The 18,935-nt window shown below is 44.0% G+C and overlaps 2 protein-coding genes across 2 annotated transcripts in view; both read right to left on the bottom strand.

The window, feature by feature from the left end:
- The window catches only part of timm44 (translocase of inner mitochondrial membrane 44 homolog (yeast)), a 251,283-nt gene that overhangs the window by 58,517 nt on the left and 173,831 nt on the right, over nucleotides 1-18,935 (bottom strand). The window lies entirely within an intron of this gene.
- On the bottom strand, nucleotides 6,329-18,131 carry enc3 (ectodermal-neural cortex 3). The gene is made up of 4 exons (XM_072389492.1): nucleotides 17,858-18,131; nucleotides 15,568-16,602; nucleotides 14,700-15,474; nucleotides 6,329-7,788 (listed from the first exon to the last, which is right to left on the bottom strand). Exons 2-3 carry the CDS (start codon nucleotides 16,588-16,590, stop codon nucleotides 14,728-14,730), a joined length of 1,770 nt encoding a protein of 589 aa, XP_072245593.1. The 5' UTR covers nucleotides 16,591-16,602; nucleotides 17,858-18,131; the 3' UTR covers nucleotides 6,329-7,788; nucleotides 14,700-14,727.

The following is an 18,935-nucleotide window of genomic DNA, read 5'->3' as shown; positions in this document are numbered from 1 at the left end:
TAAGAAAATCAGCCTCTCTTGTTATCATTAAGACAACTTGCATTTTGAATCTTAGCAATAAAGTAGCTGGATGTTTGTTTGCCTGTTTCAGAGCAAAAAGGCCATAAATGGGCATGTTATGATTTGCAGATCTTCTACTGGTCGAACCCAGTGATGAGCAGAAGCAAGCAGGTAAAAGGCAACAGATATTTAAAAGGGTAAACAAAAAAACGCTCTAAAAAAGTCCAGAGTCGGGAAGCAAAAGTCAGGATCGGTCCGGTGTGTAGAACAAAGGCTGACTTTTCCTGGAACTAGGCTTTTTATGCAGTGACCGCGGCAGAGGGAGTGGTGGCTCCAAGTGGCTGCGACTCTGGGATCCAACACGATAGTGAACGCCACAAACGTCAAGCTTTCACGTGCGGACAACCAACGATCTGGCAACGAGAGAGAGCAGAAGACTTAAGTACTCAGTGAGTCAAAGAAAGTATCTCACAAACACTTTATTTTTTACTATACGAAAAGGCCTTCTGTGCACGGATGAATTGCGAAAAAGAGTGATGGCTGGTGGATCAAGACATACTTAATTTGCCATGATCACCTGGATCCTAATATGGGAAACATTTGGGAGGGTTTATTTTGTTCATAGGTTGAGCCACTGGCATATTTATTTGTCCTATGCCCTCATCATTTGGGTCTTCCTGGTTTCCTTAAAAAAAAAAAAAAGGAGATTGATTTTTCATTTATTTTGTTTGGTCTTAAAAGCGGAGATGCTTTATGTTCTGTGGAAGAAAACGAGGAATTATTGTTTAATTTGAATTGCATTTGCAGTTATGGTTTTACCGTGATTTTTGTTATTTCCACTGGAATGTTTAAACAAAATGAGCCTTTAAAAACCAAAACCTCACCTCTCCTCTCCAATTTACAGGGTAATTATTCCTTTGTATAAATGGCTATTTCAGTGGCTCAATCTTGGCAAGTCTGAAAGCGTTCACAGTGCTCACATTTCTCTCTTCCTCTCTGTCAAACCCAGAGGTCCTCGCTTCAAACACACTCCCAAATAGTGGTGGTGAAATTAATCTGGTGCAGAGAAAGAAAGAGTGTTAGTCAAAGGAATTAGTCTGCAACCCACTGTGACTGCGCGTCTGTATCAAGCTGTTATGTATGTTATATGATCGCTAATGTAAAAGTGTTAAACAGGGGTACAAGTTATCTTATCACTTCTTTTTTTTAATGTATAATGTGAACTCTTGGCTGAAAGAGCCCAGTGTCTCTTCCTTTTCACACAGAGACTCATTTTTAGACACATTCAAAGGTCTGAAGAGCTGTGCCCTGCACCTAACTATAATATCCCATTCCTATTATGCCACTTTTAATGGATTTCACCTCTGCATGTGATAAGGATCCTGCTTCGTTCCAACTTCATTCCTCTGTATATGATAAACAATGCGAGCGCACCTACTGCTTATATCTCAATATATTCATAATCCTAAAAGATAAAAGGAAATGCCAGAACATACCATATAACAGTAACACCTATGACAGGAAATTACATTCCAGACACATAGCACAATGTCTGTGACTCTGTCTGCTGTGCGTACATTCAATACACGAGCATCAGGTCTCTCTCTGCTCTCTGTACAGGCTGACCTGTCAGCTCCCAAGAGCCCCCCCCCCTCCACACACACACACACATCTCCTGCTCAGACTGCAGAAACGAGACAACCCCTGCTTTCGCTCCAGTGGTTAGACTGTCTGGCTGGATGTCTCGCACTCTGTTTACTCCTCATGTGCTTAACCAGTCAGCTCTGAAACCTTAGAGCTGCTGCCAACCAAGATGCCCACAGTCGGAGGGAGGGGTAGGGGAGGTGAGGGGGCCCGAAGATGTGGAGACACATTTCAATCCCGCAGCAGCACAAAAACAAAGAAGTGGGACAGCATTGTTTAGTCATTATTCATTCTAACAGGGCTTGCGGTGTTTTTCTTGGTGTTCGGGCCAATAAAGGACAATGAAAAGAACATCATTCGAAAGTGAGACAGAAAAAGATGGAGAATATTCAAGAGGAAGATTGACGTTTGCCTACAGAGCTTTGCAGCGGGGGAGACTTACATAAGACTGAGAGTGAAGGCTCCTCTCAGATGGACTGCAATTTTTATGATGAGGCTCCTGCTGGTATTTTCAGTACACACACACACACACACACAGACACACACATAAATCCACAGGCACTTAAACTTCACATTTGAATTCTGTTCTGTCAATCTATTTCACCAGAAGAATATCACTTTACAAAAAAATCCCACTACTGTGACTTTGAGTTATAGGTTTTTTGAAAATGGCCTAATCCCCAAAATGCATCAAACTAAAGAAAAATGTTTTAATAAAAGAATGTTTTATTTACAAGAAAAATGACACAAATCCCAGTTGTTATTTTGGAGGGTTTTATTCATTTAAAAGAGTTTTACCAGATTCTTCTTGGTTGCTTTTTTATACAGATTTTTGGATCAGACAGTTGTGAGAGCCAAAGCATTCAGATGGCATCTCTTGAGTCTTCTGATTGTTAGATTTGTTTGGGATCACTGCGTTGGTGTAGAAGCCATATTGTATACTGTTTGCTGGTAAAACATGACCGACCCACCCTCCTGTCACAGAGGTATTATTTTCACGAGATTTTGCAGACTTTTGGTCATTGCTGCCAAAAAGATCCAGTTTAACTTCAGCAGTCAACTTGTTTGTTAAGATGAACATTTTGAAACTTATGTGGCGACAACATAAGTAATATCTGTACAAGCGTGCTTGTACAGTAGGGCAGAGTCTCCTGAATGTTCCTATGACTCTTTGCAGGCAAAAAGGGTTTTGATTGTTCTTTCGGGCTGTTGTACAAGAAGTTCTTACCAAATACATCCTTGGTCTGCCAGATCTCAACTTGATCTCTGTCATTTCAGGTCTCTGTCAACTCTTTATTACATACCAGATCAAGAAAACAGCTACCTTGCTCTTCTTCAACTCTATTATAATTTTCAGAGTGGTATGCAGCTCCGGAGGAGCCAATGGTTGACTGTCGGGAGTCAGTTTGAGGAGTCAGTGTTTTTAAAACTTCCTGATGAGCAACTTAAAAGCAAATTGGAAATGAAGTTCAAGGAGCCTGATTAAACTTACTGATAGCTCTGATCCCTCTCAGACGTTTTGCTGATTTGAAGTTTTCCATTATTTTTTTTCCCTGTTTGGAATAGTACAAAACAAACGTAAAGTGAGAGATCGACTGAACTTATACTCGCAGGATCACAGCTTTTCCTGCCACTGCATCTGTATCTGGATTTACTTGAGAGGTTTTCTCTTGATAGTGTTTGCGTTTGATCAGATCTGAATAGGCCAGAAGGTCCGTATTGATCCATTACTGCACAGCAGGGGTTTCCTGAGCCAGTCTTCAGGGCCAGCCTCCGGGCCCTCTGGGTGAGGTGAGAGAAGGTCGATCCCTGCTTCAGCGAGGCGTCTTTGTCCCTGTCCAGAACAGACACAGGGCTCAGCTGGGGGTCTCAGGCCAGCAGACACACGCCGATATTTGGGTGAGGAGGCTAGAGCGGCGTCCGTGTTGGTTCCACCTCACTGCCTCCTTTCTTATAGGTTCCCATGAAGCCGTAGAACTCACCCCCTCTTCACACAAACACACATGAACATGAAGCACATACATCAGCGTGCACATAAAAACCACCACACACGTACACAGAAACTTTGAGCAGCCTCTAATCCAGGATCCAGATTGTTATGGCAGTTTGGCCACCCCGCCCTTCTTTTTTCCTTATTGTTTTTGTTTTGGCTGCCTCTGAGGCTCTTTTGTCTCTGGCCAACTTCAGATGTCTGTTTATTTGCTGTGATTTAATTGTGTCGTGGGCAACTTCTGTTTGAAATTGCCCGTTTTGCGCCTTTTGCATTATAATAGGAGCCATTGAACGACCAGCTCGTCCTGCTGTCCAGTGCCAGGTCTTCTTTTCAGAGAGGAGCGTTTCATCTTTTTATGCTCGTCTGCATTGTGTTTAAAAATCCATAAATTAACCTTTTGATGAATCTTTGTACCCGTACTGGCACAAATGTGTCCACATGGTTGACTGGATAGAGCCCGTTACTGGCATGATGTCATGGCCGCAGAGGGAGATTTTTTTCGAGCCGCCTTTTGTTGGCATCCAATTAACAGCGCACTTTGAGGTTTTCGGCTGTCTTTGAAGAGGTTTAACAAAGCTTTCGCATTGTGTCACTTGTTTCAGGGCAACCCCTAAAGACTTTATGTAATTTGTTAGACAAATAATTTAATTTTAGGGGAAGTCAGTTGGTGCACTCGGGACCCAAAGTCTTTTGAAAGGCAATATTTTAACTCTGCTTTAGCAAATGTGTAGTTTTTTTTATAGCATTGCATCTAACATTTGCATATTTTTGATATGATACTGCAGTGATCATAATGTCAGAGGAAATGTTTATTTGGTATTGAAATGATCTAGACTGCAACTTGCAAACAAATGATCAAACACTCAATAGGCTTCATCACTGGAGTCTTAAAGCTATTCATTTCCCTCGACCTCTCCCCCTTCTCTGTCTGACACACAAACATCCACTGATATAATCTTCATTCATCTGTCTTCCTCAAATGTCCTCGTCATAACTCATTTGGTCTCCATCAAAGCAGTGATGAGAAGGAAATGGAAGCAAGAACGCTGCAGGGATGAAACAAATGATGGGTCACAGGAGAGTTGGAGTAATTCTGCAGATGCTGAACTTCCATTATAACCAACGGTGTGTCCAGCAGACCAGGAGTTAGTGTCAGTGTGTCACTGAACAGTCAGATTTAAGTCAGTGTGGAATCTGATTTCTGCCTCGTGATTTGGAGTTATAAAAGAACAAAAAAATTATTTTTTTATAATAAATCATATAAAATCATGTTTTTTTTTGTCAGATCTGTGGCTGCTCCCATCATCTGGACCTTCGTAGTCAGTTGGCTGGAAAACTTGACGGGTTAGTCTTCATATTGTCATGAGATCACTGTAAAATCTGACCTGTTTGATGTCATAACATGTAAATAGTGAAGTTCTGTCATGTGAGCCTATAAATGGACTACTTCCAGCAGCAAGCAGGAGGCAGGCAGCAAGTTGTCCAGGGACTAAACTCAGCCTCAGTTCTCTGGTGCTGTGGAGACCTGAGGTCCGTGTGAATGTTCTGTGTTTTATCCTTTTCTTTTGAGAGGATTTAACACAGAGTAGGACGTTTTTTCTCCCTGTAACATCGTCGTTACGCTGGTGGAAATATGTTTCCGTAACTGAAAAAGCTTAACAGCAATTTTGAAAATGCAGCCCAAAATTTTTCTTATTTCTACATTTGGGTTTCCAAGATCAGAAACAAGCTTTCCACCCCCAACAGTTTGATTTTTGGAAAACCTTTGCAACTACATTCTCCTTTGAGAACCTGAGCACTCGGTGCAATCATACGACCATAAATACCATCAAACAGCAAGTTTCTGACTTGTAATCCAGCTGACGACTGTCTCATTTCCTCTCCCTCCTCACTAAAAGTGAAAAATTAAACAAAATTTACTGTTCAAATGCCAAAACAGGTTTAATGAGGGATAAAACATTTGACAGGGATTGTGCCAATATTTTTTATTGGTTGGTAAAAGAACTTATATTACATCAATCTAGTTGATTGGAGTTTCAAAGCTGTCTTCTCTTTGTGTCTGAATGTTCTGTTGCCAGGTCCTCTGAAGTTCAGATCTCTGACATCCATGAGAGCAGTTTGCTTTGAAACATGTGGGAAAATCTGATGAAAGTGCGACTGAAGCAGCCACGATGCCCGATTTCAAAGTGAAGGTAGACTCAGCAGCGCTGAGGGCTCAATAGCTGCATCTCAAACATCCTCAAACTTTGAGTCTGCGAGGAGCGTGTTCACACTCGACTTCCTCAGTATTCCTCCCTTTCCTTCAACCCCACATCCTGCCGCATTTCCTCATGTCAACATGGCCTCTGCAGCGTGAGGTGTGGGAGAGCATCACTCCTCAAGGTTTAACACCTATAACGTGGAAAGGTTTGCACTTCAGACAACCCCAACATGCGATGGGGCTGTACAAGACAGAGCACGAACTGTTTGAATCTCCAGTGCGTACAGACAAAAGGATGTAGACGGGTGTTCCTGGGAAATACCAAAAATCTCTCCTGCCCCGAGTTAGGAAACTATGCGAAGCACGTTAAGAGCACCTGTATGATTATATGGCTGTTAAAAGTCTGAATTCCAGCCCTTCCCTAAAATAATTATATATTTTTTTTAATTAAAAAAAAAAAAAAAGACAAAACAGAGGACTGAAACTGAAAAAAGGTTTTTCAACAAGATCATTTTTATTGACAAGTTATGAGCAGTGAAACTAGAAGTAACAGCCTGCGTCAACAATAGCTTAATATATCAGTGTAACTGCTGGATACGTTGATATATTGTCGACTTGCACAGAACGAGAATGAACATTTTGGAAAGAGACGCGACTTGAAAGTATGCTACAAGAAGGCTTGGATTATTCACACTTCCCAGGATGGGTTAAGACAAAAAAAGATACAAAAACAATTAAGACCATTGAGAAGTTTCTTTAAACAGATTGTGCAAACCAAAAGGCATCTACAACTTAATTACAAAGTAAATGTACAAACTATACACAAAAGACTTCCACTATATCAAAAAACTGATAATAAATGCATAAAAATAGTAACGGCTACATAGCTTACTACTTAGGACACACTTAGCATTTGTTAATTAAATCCAAAATAACATTAAGGTTAGCTTTTTTATATTTTGGCAATATTTATAGTCTAATCATGGCCGCTGATGTAAAGCAAAAAGAAATAAATCAATATTTTCTAAAAACAAGAGACTTTCGTCACATTTGTTTCACAAAAACGGTACATTCAGAGAGAAAGGAGACTTAAGGGCAGGCAGACATCGATGTAACCCTTCCTTGAACAAAAATATACACAACCCTGAGACAAAAAACAAAACAACAACAGCCAAAACAAAATCGTAGTCTCAAATAAGATCCTGAAACAGATAAATATCTCCTTCAGCCCCGATGGGCCACATTCTCTCTCAAGTTGTGGAGGAAGGTACAAATTTAGCTCACCAAAATTGAGGGAAACCCAAGTCCAAAAGCTAAAAATACAGACAGGAAGATCATTTCGGTGCACAAAATCATACACTTCCACAAATGTCTCCTCTCCTTCTCCATGCGCCTGGCTTCACAAGGGTCTAATTCAGCCCATCAGTCCAGTCCAAATAATTTACACCTGAGTAAACGTGTCAGGAAGGAGAAAAGCACAACAGAGGAGCAGCTTCACTTTCTGTAAGACAACCCGCCAGCTGAACTGGTAATGCACCAGTGAGACGATACGTGAGTAATGGCTGAGTAGGTCAGCTGAGCAGTGCAAGGCTGATACAGTTACAGTAGCTTATTTGCCCCAAGAGGAGGAAAAGGAGACGTTTGCAGGTTTCCAAAGCAGAGATGGCTGTGAGGTCCTCGCAGTTGGCATGGCAACGAGTCTCGCTCAGACCGCAGCCAGCATGGGAAAGTTACACAAGGAGTACGAGTAAACAGATCAGGTGGAAAGAGGCCGCAGACTTCCAGTCTCTGGGCTGTTTCCAGGCCACCGCTCCTCTGCAGCTGAAGATAATGTCCATCAGGCTGGATGGAGACACAACAAGAGCACACAAACCCCCTTCTTCTTCATCCTTCTCCTCCTCTGAGCCAGTGAAGGGAGACACAAGCCTGCATACCAGACGCCGTAGCTCATCTGGGGAAAGAGACAAAGGGAGATTAATGTTTACGTCCTGTGAACTTCTGCTGCACAAGAAGCCCGGGTGTGAACGCCGGGCACATGATCCGAGGGGTGGACATTCTCAAGGGAACGGAGAGGAACGCAGAGACTTCAGTCCCTCATTCGACATAACAGCTTATCACTGTGCCATTTCATCAGGCTTACCCACATAGCATTAATAATGCCTCAGGACAGGGCATTACTTAACCAAAGTCCCCATGGCATGTGAGATTAAGCTGCTCAAGCCATTTATGTTGCTAGGTAATAAATATTTGAGGGTGGTGGTGGAGAGGACCCCCACTGTGAAAATAGGCTCCTCTGGACTCAGAAAAGAAAAAAGAAACATATTTCAAAACCATCTGCTCAACCGTTTTATCCAGATATAGCTCATACTGCACGAGGCTCTTTTCAATTTTCAAATTCCTGCATCTGCAAGTAGCATTTTTCACTACAAACACTGTAATGACATCTCTGGCTCTCTCTGCAACCTCAGATAACTCAGCATCTAATTTAACACGCCTGCTGTTTATGTAGGAATGTTTCACTGGATATTTGGGGGGGGGTTGAAGGGAAGCCTTTGCCTCCGATTTGCATGCTTTGGATGGTAAATCTGCTCTGTGGCCTGTGATGGAGGGGAGAGCGGTAACATTCAGGCTCTGCTGGGGGTCTGTTTGGATAACCTAATGAGCTCCCACTGCCATGACCGACGCTACAGAAGCCTTCGCTGATCCGTACGCGTCTGTTGCTGTTAAGAATACATTGCCTGAAGGGTAACAGCAGGACACGGGCAGAGCATTGTGCTACTGGAACAACAGGGAGGCGACAACAGGTTGCAAGTTGGGGAAAAAAAAGAAAGAAAAAAAACTGTGGCAGAAAAATACTTCCCGATGGTGCATTTAAACTTTCTGGAAGTACTGATGTGTTAAAATTGGAGTTAGAACGTTCATTCTGCTCGTTTCTTTAACCTCAAGTGTGTCGATTCTTCCAACTTTTAATACCAAAACAATCACACCGCTACAATTTAACAAAGCAGAATACATGCAAGTAGGATCTCGCCAGCATTGGCACTTCTCACACCATTGGGGGAAAAGAAATAGATTGAAATTAATCATTTCTTAAAATATACATTGAGATATGAAAAAAATACCGAAGGAATAACTTGAACAGATGTGTTTGGTAAAATGTAATCACTCGCTAATACACGATTCTGTATTAGAGCTGCATAGAAAAATATGCCTGCAAACCAATATGAATTCGATGGTTTCAGTGTGCAAAACACAAAAGCAGGTGAAAGTTGTGATGAGTCTTCTGAGACTGGGGGTAAGCAGTGTAAAATAAGATCTGACTCACCGTTACACAACTGTATTCATGTAATACGTTAGCACCCCAGGCTAAAGATGTCCCGGTAGCTTGTTTTTTTGTTTGGCTTTGGATGGTAGTCAGATCTGATTTTACTCTCACCACACAGAGCTTTGTGGCGCTCATCTAAATAATCAAACTACTGAGTCATGTTTCCTCTGTTGTGGAAAACTGCAAGACACCGAGAATAATGTACCTGTCAAAATATGCTCACGCATTCATGTTCATTCACGGCGGAAGCCATGTCTTCCTTTTGCCTTCCTCGTTTTTCTGTACTCTCCGTTTGGAATGACTAAATGCATTAGTTTCCAAGAACCCTTAAATCTTGAGCAGATTATGTCACATCAGACAGATTCTTGAAGACTGTAGATTTGTGAAATTTGTTGCTCAACTTTCACTGCGACAAGTTTGCATTAATGTTCCTTCGTGACACTGAAAAATAAGAAGATGCAGCCAGCTAAGCTAAGCTAACCAGCATTGCTTAGTGTGGACAAGTTGAGCCAGTGAGTCTGGTTCTGTCCAAAGGTTATAAAATCAACCTATGAACGGTTACTTAACACCAACTCTACTTTTACCGCTTCCTTAGGAAGGCAGCCTTAGTTGAATCACAAACAGCTGATGTGAGTTTTCACACCTCCATCAGTGTGAACGTGTACATTAGCGTGCACCTTTTGAGCCCTGCTGCCACTCGGCTGATGATGTCAAGCGCAGGTGATGGAGGAAGTGCCACAGCTGCTTAAACAGCGACAATGTAACACCTTTTCATACGAGTTGCAGCTTTACTTTAAAAAATAAATATCCATCCATCTTCTCTGCAGTGAGAGCGAGTTTTAACAGGCTTCATTCATGCCATCAGGCCACCAGCATGAGCTGAAAAGCGTGCTAAGAGTATGAAAAGCGGCTGGATTCCTCCCTGTTACAGCTTTTTAAAATTTGTAACAGAGCACGAGGGGGAAAGAAAATCGTTATACTGTGAAAATGTGTTCCATAGAAATACATTAATTCACAAAAAAGTTACACACGGTCATCAGTACTTCCTCCCAATAACACCCTCCCTGTCTCACATGATCAAACCTCAGCTCCCTCAGCCACAACAAGAGTCCTGCTGTCTTCTGCAGAGAGCTCTCACAGTCCCTGCATGATTACCTGTCACGTCAAGGTCGATTTTATGCAACACTGAGTTGTACTGGTTGCAGTGGTCACCTTTCACCCACATTTGGAGCTACAGTCATTTGAATGGACACATGTATTCTGAACTGCATTAAAGCGTCGATTCTGAATTTAGAATTCAGTTTTCAAGTTTATTCACCCTTGCTTAATAACTGCCACCCCGGGATTGCAAAGACACCTTGAGAGAGAGTGTGTGTGTGTGTGTGTGTGTGTGTGTGTGTGTGTGTGTGTCTGGTCCACTGCAGCAAACCTTCAGCAGGCTGAACAGATGGCCTGGTTTAACTGAATAAAAATGAGGAACAAAGTCCAAACTTTTGTCCAACTCTAAAAATAAAACCGGGTCACAAACTCATCCGATTTGATGCCGTTTTGCACCTCGAATCCCATCTGTGTCCTTGAGAAGCCCAATTATCCATCAAGATCCAAACCAAAAGCTAAGTCCTTTCTCCTTATAAGTCCCTTGAGAGCAACAAGGACTGTGCCATGTTTGCTAATGACCATCCAGAATACCACATTATTGACCAACATATCATCCACAGTGGCTGAATGTACACGGGTTTGGATTCCCTGCCCCAGCTGGCTTTCTTAACTGTATGACAGCGCGTCTCTTTTTAAGAGTGTAATCAAATTAGTCTAGGTGATTATTCAGCCATTTTAAGCATCGCCTTTCCTTCCCCCTTTTGTTGCTCTCGGCATGGAGAAAAGGCCAATAAAAACTCCATTAGGTTTATGCAAATTTAAGCAGCCGTGCTGAGGGCTGTAATGTGGCAAACTGATTACTCAAGGGAATGGAGACGAAGTGTGAGTGCACGTGCTAACTCTAACTGTGTATGCGTGTATCCGAGCTAAGGTGGCGGCGGCGGCGGCGGGGGGTGTTGTACACAGATGCCACAATAAAAGCCTCATTCAGTTTGTGTTCCTGGTGGCCCTCACAGCGAGGCATTAATAAAACATTAGTATTGAGTGTCTGGGGCCTCTGCACTCCTCCTCCCTGATCCCGCCGTGACCTTTCCATTTTACAGCAGCTGTCTGGGGAAGCAGAGGGCCCGCCAAAGAGTCCCTCTGTGGCCCCTGACCTCTCCAGGTGTACCCGATCACACAGAGCCGTGCCCACCTCATACGAGCTTCAGTTAAAACCGTTAAAAAGGAGAAGGCTGCTTCTGTCTGTGATTTCTTTGGGGGGGGGCAGAGAGAGGGGGGGCGGGGAGTTAGAGGAGACGAATGGAGGAGGAGTGAGGAGGGGACAAAGGCTCAAACATGGACACCAGGCATTTTAAAGCGGTTACAGTTTGGTCGTTTAAAGAGGAGATGTGCTAAACTTTTGGAAGGTTCTCCCGTTACATCCTGTCTGCCTGCCGTCTGGTAGCAACAACGGTCCACACTATACATTACGTAAAGTCATACTGGTGACCGTCAGGGCTGTCAAAATTAATTAGGTTTAGTTCCGCAGGTGTTAATCCTGTTTGAGAAAGCTGAATATGTATTTACTCCCATCTAGACCACAACAGCTATAAACCTTAGTGCCTTAACATTTACAAATACTTTTCCGTCAGCAATGGTCTCTGACTTGGCGACACAGTCTGCGGTTAGTTATGTCTGGTGCAAAGGGCAACAAACCACTGCAGGTGATGACAAAAAGAGCAGAGAGAACGGTAATCCCATTCAGGCCTGGACCACAAGGCAACACTGACAAATCTTTACTAATGGAAATGCAGGCCACACCTTCATTCCTCCCAAATTAGAGTAAGGTCGGCTGGCTCTTTAAAGAACGGGCAATGCCAGCAATGTGACTGTGTGGATGAGGGTAGTAAGAGTGGAAAACAAGTGGTTTTACAACTGCGTAAAAACCTACAATACTACTAGTGAATACTTGAACAGCTGACTGGCGGTTTTTGGCAGCAACAACACCAAAAGGGGACAGGAACACACACACACACACACACGCTTGCTTTCCTTTCTAACCCCAGCTGAAAGTTGACAGCCTCAGGAGCAATGTATTTTTAGGCAGGCGTTAGTCCCGGCTGCCAAACGTGCAAAATATAGCTTTGCTTCTGCTGGTCTTATTCACGCTCCACTTTATCTTCCCCCTGTGTGTGTGTGTGTGTTTGTCTTTATAGCCTAATGGGGAATTTAGGCTGACTTTGAGCCAACGGACAGGGACCTCCGGTCACTCTGGGGACCACCACGTGGTCCAGGCTGCTTTTTTGTGGGTTAAGTCTTGGATTTGGGAATTACATTATGTCAGTGGAGAGTCCCTGTGGGAACAAATGTGTGAGCGTATGTACGCCCTGTGCCACTTTGTTGTTTTAACATTTTTGACACTTCACCCCCCACCCCACCTTGGGTAAAAAAAGGCAGCGGCAGCGGCAGCCAGGGCAGGAAGTCTGCCTGACAAGCTGGAAACCTGAGCATTTTCCATCTCTGCTGTAATTAAACATAAATGTAGTCCGCAGCGGGTTGGTGGCTCCCGTAACTGCGAGAATTCATAAAGATGCGGCGCCTTGATCTTTCATCGTCAGCCTGTCTGTCTCCATCCTGGCACTAAAAACCCTCGGCTACCATGGATACAGCAGCCCATACCAGCAGCCTCATAATGTTAAGCCCCCAGCTCCATCATCTCCAGCTGTTTACTGTGAACACATGTCACACATAAGCCCTTTAAATGTGTCCTCTCAAACTCCTTTGCAGAAAAGAAACTTCTCTGGAGACAAATGGAAAATAACTAGATCCACAGCAAACGTGAAAAATATTTCATTTACTTCTGTGTGTATCGGGGATACTATTGGGATTTTTGTCCTTCTAAAATTTACTGTAAACTTGAGAGCCTTTAAAAAAAAAAAAAAGGAAAAAGAAAAGGCAAACGGTGTTGTTTTCTTTCTATGATCATGTGTTCATCAGAACGTATCATAAGCATAATAATACTAATAAAACTCACACTCTAATCTTATCTCTGGTTTGAAGTTATGGAAAACAAAGACCTGGTATAAAAAAAAAACCCCAAAAAACACTCAACCTACAAGGCTGCAGCATTATATTATACTACGCTACATTAAACCTTTGGGCCTATGAAGTTTCATCACTCCATGACAGATAAAACCACAAAAGCAATAAAAAGAAGACACAGCAGAGTCTGTTCTTTTTTTTTGTTTTGTTTATTGCAAATCAATTGCATTTAACAGGTCTCTATTGATTGCTTTTGTGCCTAAATCAGATCACAGGACACGCCTCGTGTCATGAAATTCAAAAACTTGTTCTACAACCATGGGGCATATGTAAAAAAAACAAAAAAACAAAACAACTAGCAAAGCTACAAAATGTCCCTGCACGTTTCCACTTTTCATTTCAGGTAGCAGCCACACTCTTCCCGTCCTTGTGCAGAAACTGAGAAACACCTCAGGGAAATATCTCATCTAACACGAAACTGTGAAAACTGCCACCTGTCTTCCCTTCAGGCAGATCGGGCTTAGTGATTCTTAAGTGGGTTGACACGATATGTGTCACCAAATCCAATTTTCCCTCTGTTGAGATGGCGTCCCTCTCTCCTCTGTCAATTTCCGAGTTCCTGATAAAATTTCGGTATCTACATTTTCTTTTCTTTTGAACATATCGCTGCGTCACACTTGTCACCGATATTGTTCTTTTTTTTTTTTTTTATTTAGTTTTTTAAATCACGTTGACCTTGGGATATTGTTTTATATTCATTAAAAAAGAATTTAATGACGTGTGTGGTAAAATATACAGAAGATTTGGGAGAGAAATTTGTTTTTCAGTCATGTAAGCTTGAGATATTAAGATATCCTGTAGACAAGATACGAGGCGTGTTCTCGAGCTTATCGTGAATGCGCTAAACACAGCGCAGCCCCCTTTATAGCTCGCACCCGTTTACGTCTTATATCAGGAAGCATTGGCCACTGCAGAGCATCCTGCTTACTTGCCTCTTGGCACTGCAAGCACAGGCCTGATCCCCTGCCTCACTCCTGTCAGTGATGGAGGCTTCATGTTGTAGCTCCAGCTTTGTAATTTTCAGCACCACTGACATTCCTCCAGCTCTCTAAACCAGGGCTCCACCATGTTTATCCAACACACAGCAGCTAGATAATGTGTAACCGAGGTAACCACTGGCAACCGTGAAAACAGTGAGGGACTTTAAACCGGCCGCATCCGGTTCAAAGTGTCTCTCACCTAGGCATGGTAGCTAGGTCACAATGTGGTGCAAGCTAATTTAATATCAGCACATACCTCTTCTTTGAAGTAAGCTCTCATATATCATCTTATAATAATAGAAGAGGCTCTGAGAATAACACCATTACAGACATCTTGCTTGTTTGTGTTGGTCTAAGAAAGCTACAATTACTCACCAAGACACCTTGGAGAGTCAGCGCGTCTCTAAGCTGGGAGATACTTCCATGTGCTGACGAAGGCAGTAGGAATGAGTGAGTACGGCACACTGGTCACACTGTCCCAGGAGTCCGATGATGGATCGTAACAGTCTAGTGTTTTACACCTCTGAGCTCCAAAGTACCCTCCAACCACATACAGTCTGTTTCCCGATGCCACTGCGTGACAGCTGATCCTCTTCGCCGTCACGTCACCAAACTTCGACCACTGGTACGTCTCACTGTTGAACCGGTACGCAGAGCTGGCTGAGAATTCTGTGTCGCCTCCGATCACAACTACGTGGTTGCCAACCACAGCCGCTGCTGTGTACCGCCACAGCTGCGGGCAGGCGGCCGGTACAGACCACCGATTCTGGCAGGGGTCAAAGCACTGCACCTTTGGGTATTTGTCTCTGTTGACGCTGGTGCCCCCAAAGGCGAAGAGTTTGTTTTTGGCGCCGACGACGGCGGCGTTGCTCACTCCTTCTCGGAGCGGAGCCACGAGGGCCCACTTATTGGTCTGAGGGTCGTACTGTTCCACTTGTTTTAGAGACACAGATGGAGAGGCGGGGAAAGACCCTGCGAGAGACGTGTGTCCTCCCACAACATACAGAACGTGGTCAAGCTCTGCAGAGCCGTGTCCAAATCGGGCAACCAACATGGGCGCCGCTTTGGACCACTCATCATGCAATGTGTCGTAGACCCACACGTCTTTGGAGGCGCCGTTCTCAGAGCCACGCCCTCCTGTAACATAAACCTAAGGCACAGGGAGAGGAATCACATTACGTACACATCCTCAAAAGACTTCACAAAATGTACAGAAACTGCAGAGTTGGAATCACATGCATACCTTGCAACCAATAGCACAGGCACTGCACTCTTTCCTGGGGCTGGGGATGTCCGTTTTCGGGGTGATCTCCTTGGTCTTGTTGTCGATCATGTAGACTTTATCACACATGAAAGTCTGTCCTCCCAGCAGCAGCAGGGCCTGGCTGACCTTTCTGGGACGCGCACAGAAGCCCGTCACAATGCCGTCGTTCTGGAGGATCCTCATCTTACACCGCACGGCGTCTTCAACTATTTCTCGGCCCACTTTGTGACACATCACCAGCTCCTCCGAGGCGACGTTCTTCAGCAGGTACGACTCGGGCAGCAGCGCCAGGCGGACACAGCGCAGCAGCTCGGGGAGTTCATTGTGCCTCCGCTCCATGTCCGCCTTGACCCAGTCTATAACGGCCTCGTACACCAGGCTCTCGTCCTCCACCTCCAGTTCCTCACTGAGGATTAGCTCCTGCACTTTGTCTCTGGGCAGGCTGAGGAAGTCTTCTGTCCTGAAGAGAGTTGCAAAGTTCGCCAGGCACATCCTCCACGACAGCTCGTACAGCCTCTGGCACTGATGAGCGTCTGACAGCAGCATCATCCCCAGACAGTTCGATGGGTGGAGGTTCTTTTCAAGAAATTCTGCTGCTGCGTCCCTGATGTCGTGGAACTGAAGCATGTCGCCCGCTTCCAGGAGCGACTCTGCGTTTTCTTCATTGATGATGATCCTGGCCGAGTAGGCGTAGTCGAGCAAGAGCTCCAGCACCTCCGGGTGGAGAGAGTCGTGGAAGTTGACATCGGCGTCGCGACTCTCCCGGAGCCCGCCGCTGAACATGGCCTCAAAATAACGGCTGCAGGAGGCCAGGACGGCCCGGTGGCCGGGGAACGAGCGGTTGCCGGCTTTCAGCACGACATCGGTGAAGACTTTTCGTTTGCGCAGAAGGTTGAGTTGAGTCAACAGGCTGTCCGCGTGCGACGTCTTGTGGAAGAGTTGGATGTTCATGGAGCCAGAACTGGAGCGAGACTTTCTGTTTTCGTGGTTGCTGACGGACATCTTGCCTTTGACCTGGTAGCAGGAAACAGCAGCAAACAGTCACTACTTCACATCAAGTCAAGCGTTTCTGATTTTGTGTTTTTTTTACAAAAGCTGGCCAGGAGGGAGGGATGCCATAAATGTCACGCAGCTTCTTTTGATGCGAACACGACCATAAACACTCCTCCCGTTTTTATGATTAAACTAAACCAGCAGCTGGTGAATGGGCAAAATAAAATGGACATGAACTTCAGACTTTCGAGAGATGAAAGGAGATCAGATCGGGAGCACTCCCAAAGAAAAGCGGTGTGTGTACACTGTGAGCCACAGAGATTTACACAGGAAGATCAATAAAACATACATCACTGTCAGACCTTTGAGAAGAAATGACCCACATTACTGTCTCCTAAGACAGCTTTCTGTAATTAATGTAAAGTTGAAAAAAAAAAAAATAATGAAAAAAGCAACAGCTGGGTGTGTTATCCTGAACCACATCTTTCTACCCCTATAAACATATCAGGGCTGTGACTCACCTCCAAATGAAGGGAGAGCCTATACATTCCTGCCAGCTTGCTCTGTTCTTCAGCTGGCTCCCATACAAGATGGTGCTGAAGGCAACGCTTTCAAGCCCACATATGATTTGACACCTCAAACCAGTTCCTGAACGATTAAATTATGTAACTCCCCCACCCCACTGCAGCAGATCAACACAAAATTCCTTCTACTGATCATCTGTAGAGGGTCCCGGACAGACTAGCCATGCTGAGAGGGAGGATTTGTTGAAAACATATTCTGTGAAGATGCAAGGTGCAGCCGCAGAAACACCTTATTTTGCCAGGTTACCTGTCGGCACAATCGTGGCACGGCACGGAGGGCTGACAAAGCCTGCACCCTGCTTGGAAACGACCAAATAAATATCTTCCGCCTTAAAGCCCCCCCTTGCACATTGTTTCAAAGCAGATAAATTTAAGTCGGCTATTCAGTGCCGCTGAAAGGGGTGGACGGGACGATGGACTCTGCATGAAACCCAGCTCGTTTTGTGCAGTAAATGCGAAACTCTGGTCAGCATTGACCCCACGCGCTCAACTTTCCTCCCAAGTTAGCAGCAGGCTGAAAACATCCAGGCTGCAGCTACAAACATCTGACTTTCAAAGGGTCCCGAGTTACAAGACTGTAACTAAGACTAAACTCCTCACATTTCGGAAGTTATAGAAAAAAAATAAACTAGCCAGACGAGCACAAATCTCCGCGAACGATACTTTGGGAGGATTATGCGTCTAATGCTTACCTTGGTAGGAGCAGGGCCGATCCGGGTTCCTTTATCTCGGCTACAACTTGATCCGTCGTCGTAAGTTGTTTGAAGGTGCGCCGCAATTTAGACAAAGCTGACGTCCGAGTTTAAAACTGCGTCGCGTCCTGAACAGCTGGTAAACGAAGGAGCCATTTGTCCGCCCTCGGACTTTTCGTTCGTCCGCGCAGGAACAGTGTGAAAAGTTAGCAGCTCCGCGGACAATAGTTACAGCCACGCAGCAGTCTGCGACTCTGAGGCGAGAGAAAGAGCCGAAGCAGCGGTGGTGTTCCCTCTGACTCCGCCCACTCCTGCCGCTGCTGACCAATGGGCTGCGTCCACAGCGAAAAGCGTTTCTTTCGTCTCCATTCAATTTGGGCAAAATATCCATCCATATTGTCACAAATCATTACCATAAATCACCCGAAAACACCTGTCACTGCTTCTTCCTCCCTTTTACGCTTGAATTCAACTTTCACTTCGGCTTTCATGCAGGAAATTTCACGTTCACCTATAGTGACATGTTTAAAGCAAAGACAAAAATTAATCAAACAGCAGAAAGTTTGTAGAAAAGGCATTAGGCAGTTAAAAAGGACACGCATTGAATAAAAATTAAACAGGAGCATAGTTTCTATAGACTTTGTATTGTTGCTGAAACTTAAATGTTTCAGATATCCTTCACTTTTTAATTTATGTACTTCAGGATACGACTAAAAATCCATTAGAGGCAATTAGAAAGTCAGCTCTGATAACAAGCACACGAATAAATAAAAATGGATAAATGAATAAGTTGACTGAAACATATAACACAATACGAATGTTGGGTTCAAATGTATGTTCTCTTCAACCTGCATAAAGTCAACCCTACACTGTGTCTGCGCTAATTTGACTGTCCATTTGAAAAGAAAAAAGAAAAAACAAAGGATGGCATGCTACTTATTTAGTCAATTATCAATCTCAATTAAAATAAAGTCACAAAAAACAAAAACAAAAATCTCACAAAGAGATCGCAGCAACATGGGAAATTACTTTATATCTGTACTTCAACTGAAAAACAATGCTGGCCACACATTTAAAC

This window comes from Leuresthes tenuis, unplaced genomic scaffold, assembly GCF_036924035.1.
Source record: "Leuresthes tenuis unplaced genomic scaffold, fLeuTen1.0.hap1 SCAF_7, whole genome shotgun sequence".
NCBI lineage: Eukaryota > Metazoa > Chordata > Actinopteri > Atheriniformes > Atherinopsidae > Leuresthes > Leuresthes tenuis.
Note: the sequence above shows the minus strand (reverse complement) of the source record. Positions and strands in the feature narration are given on the sequence as shown.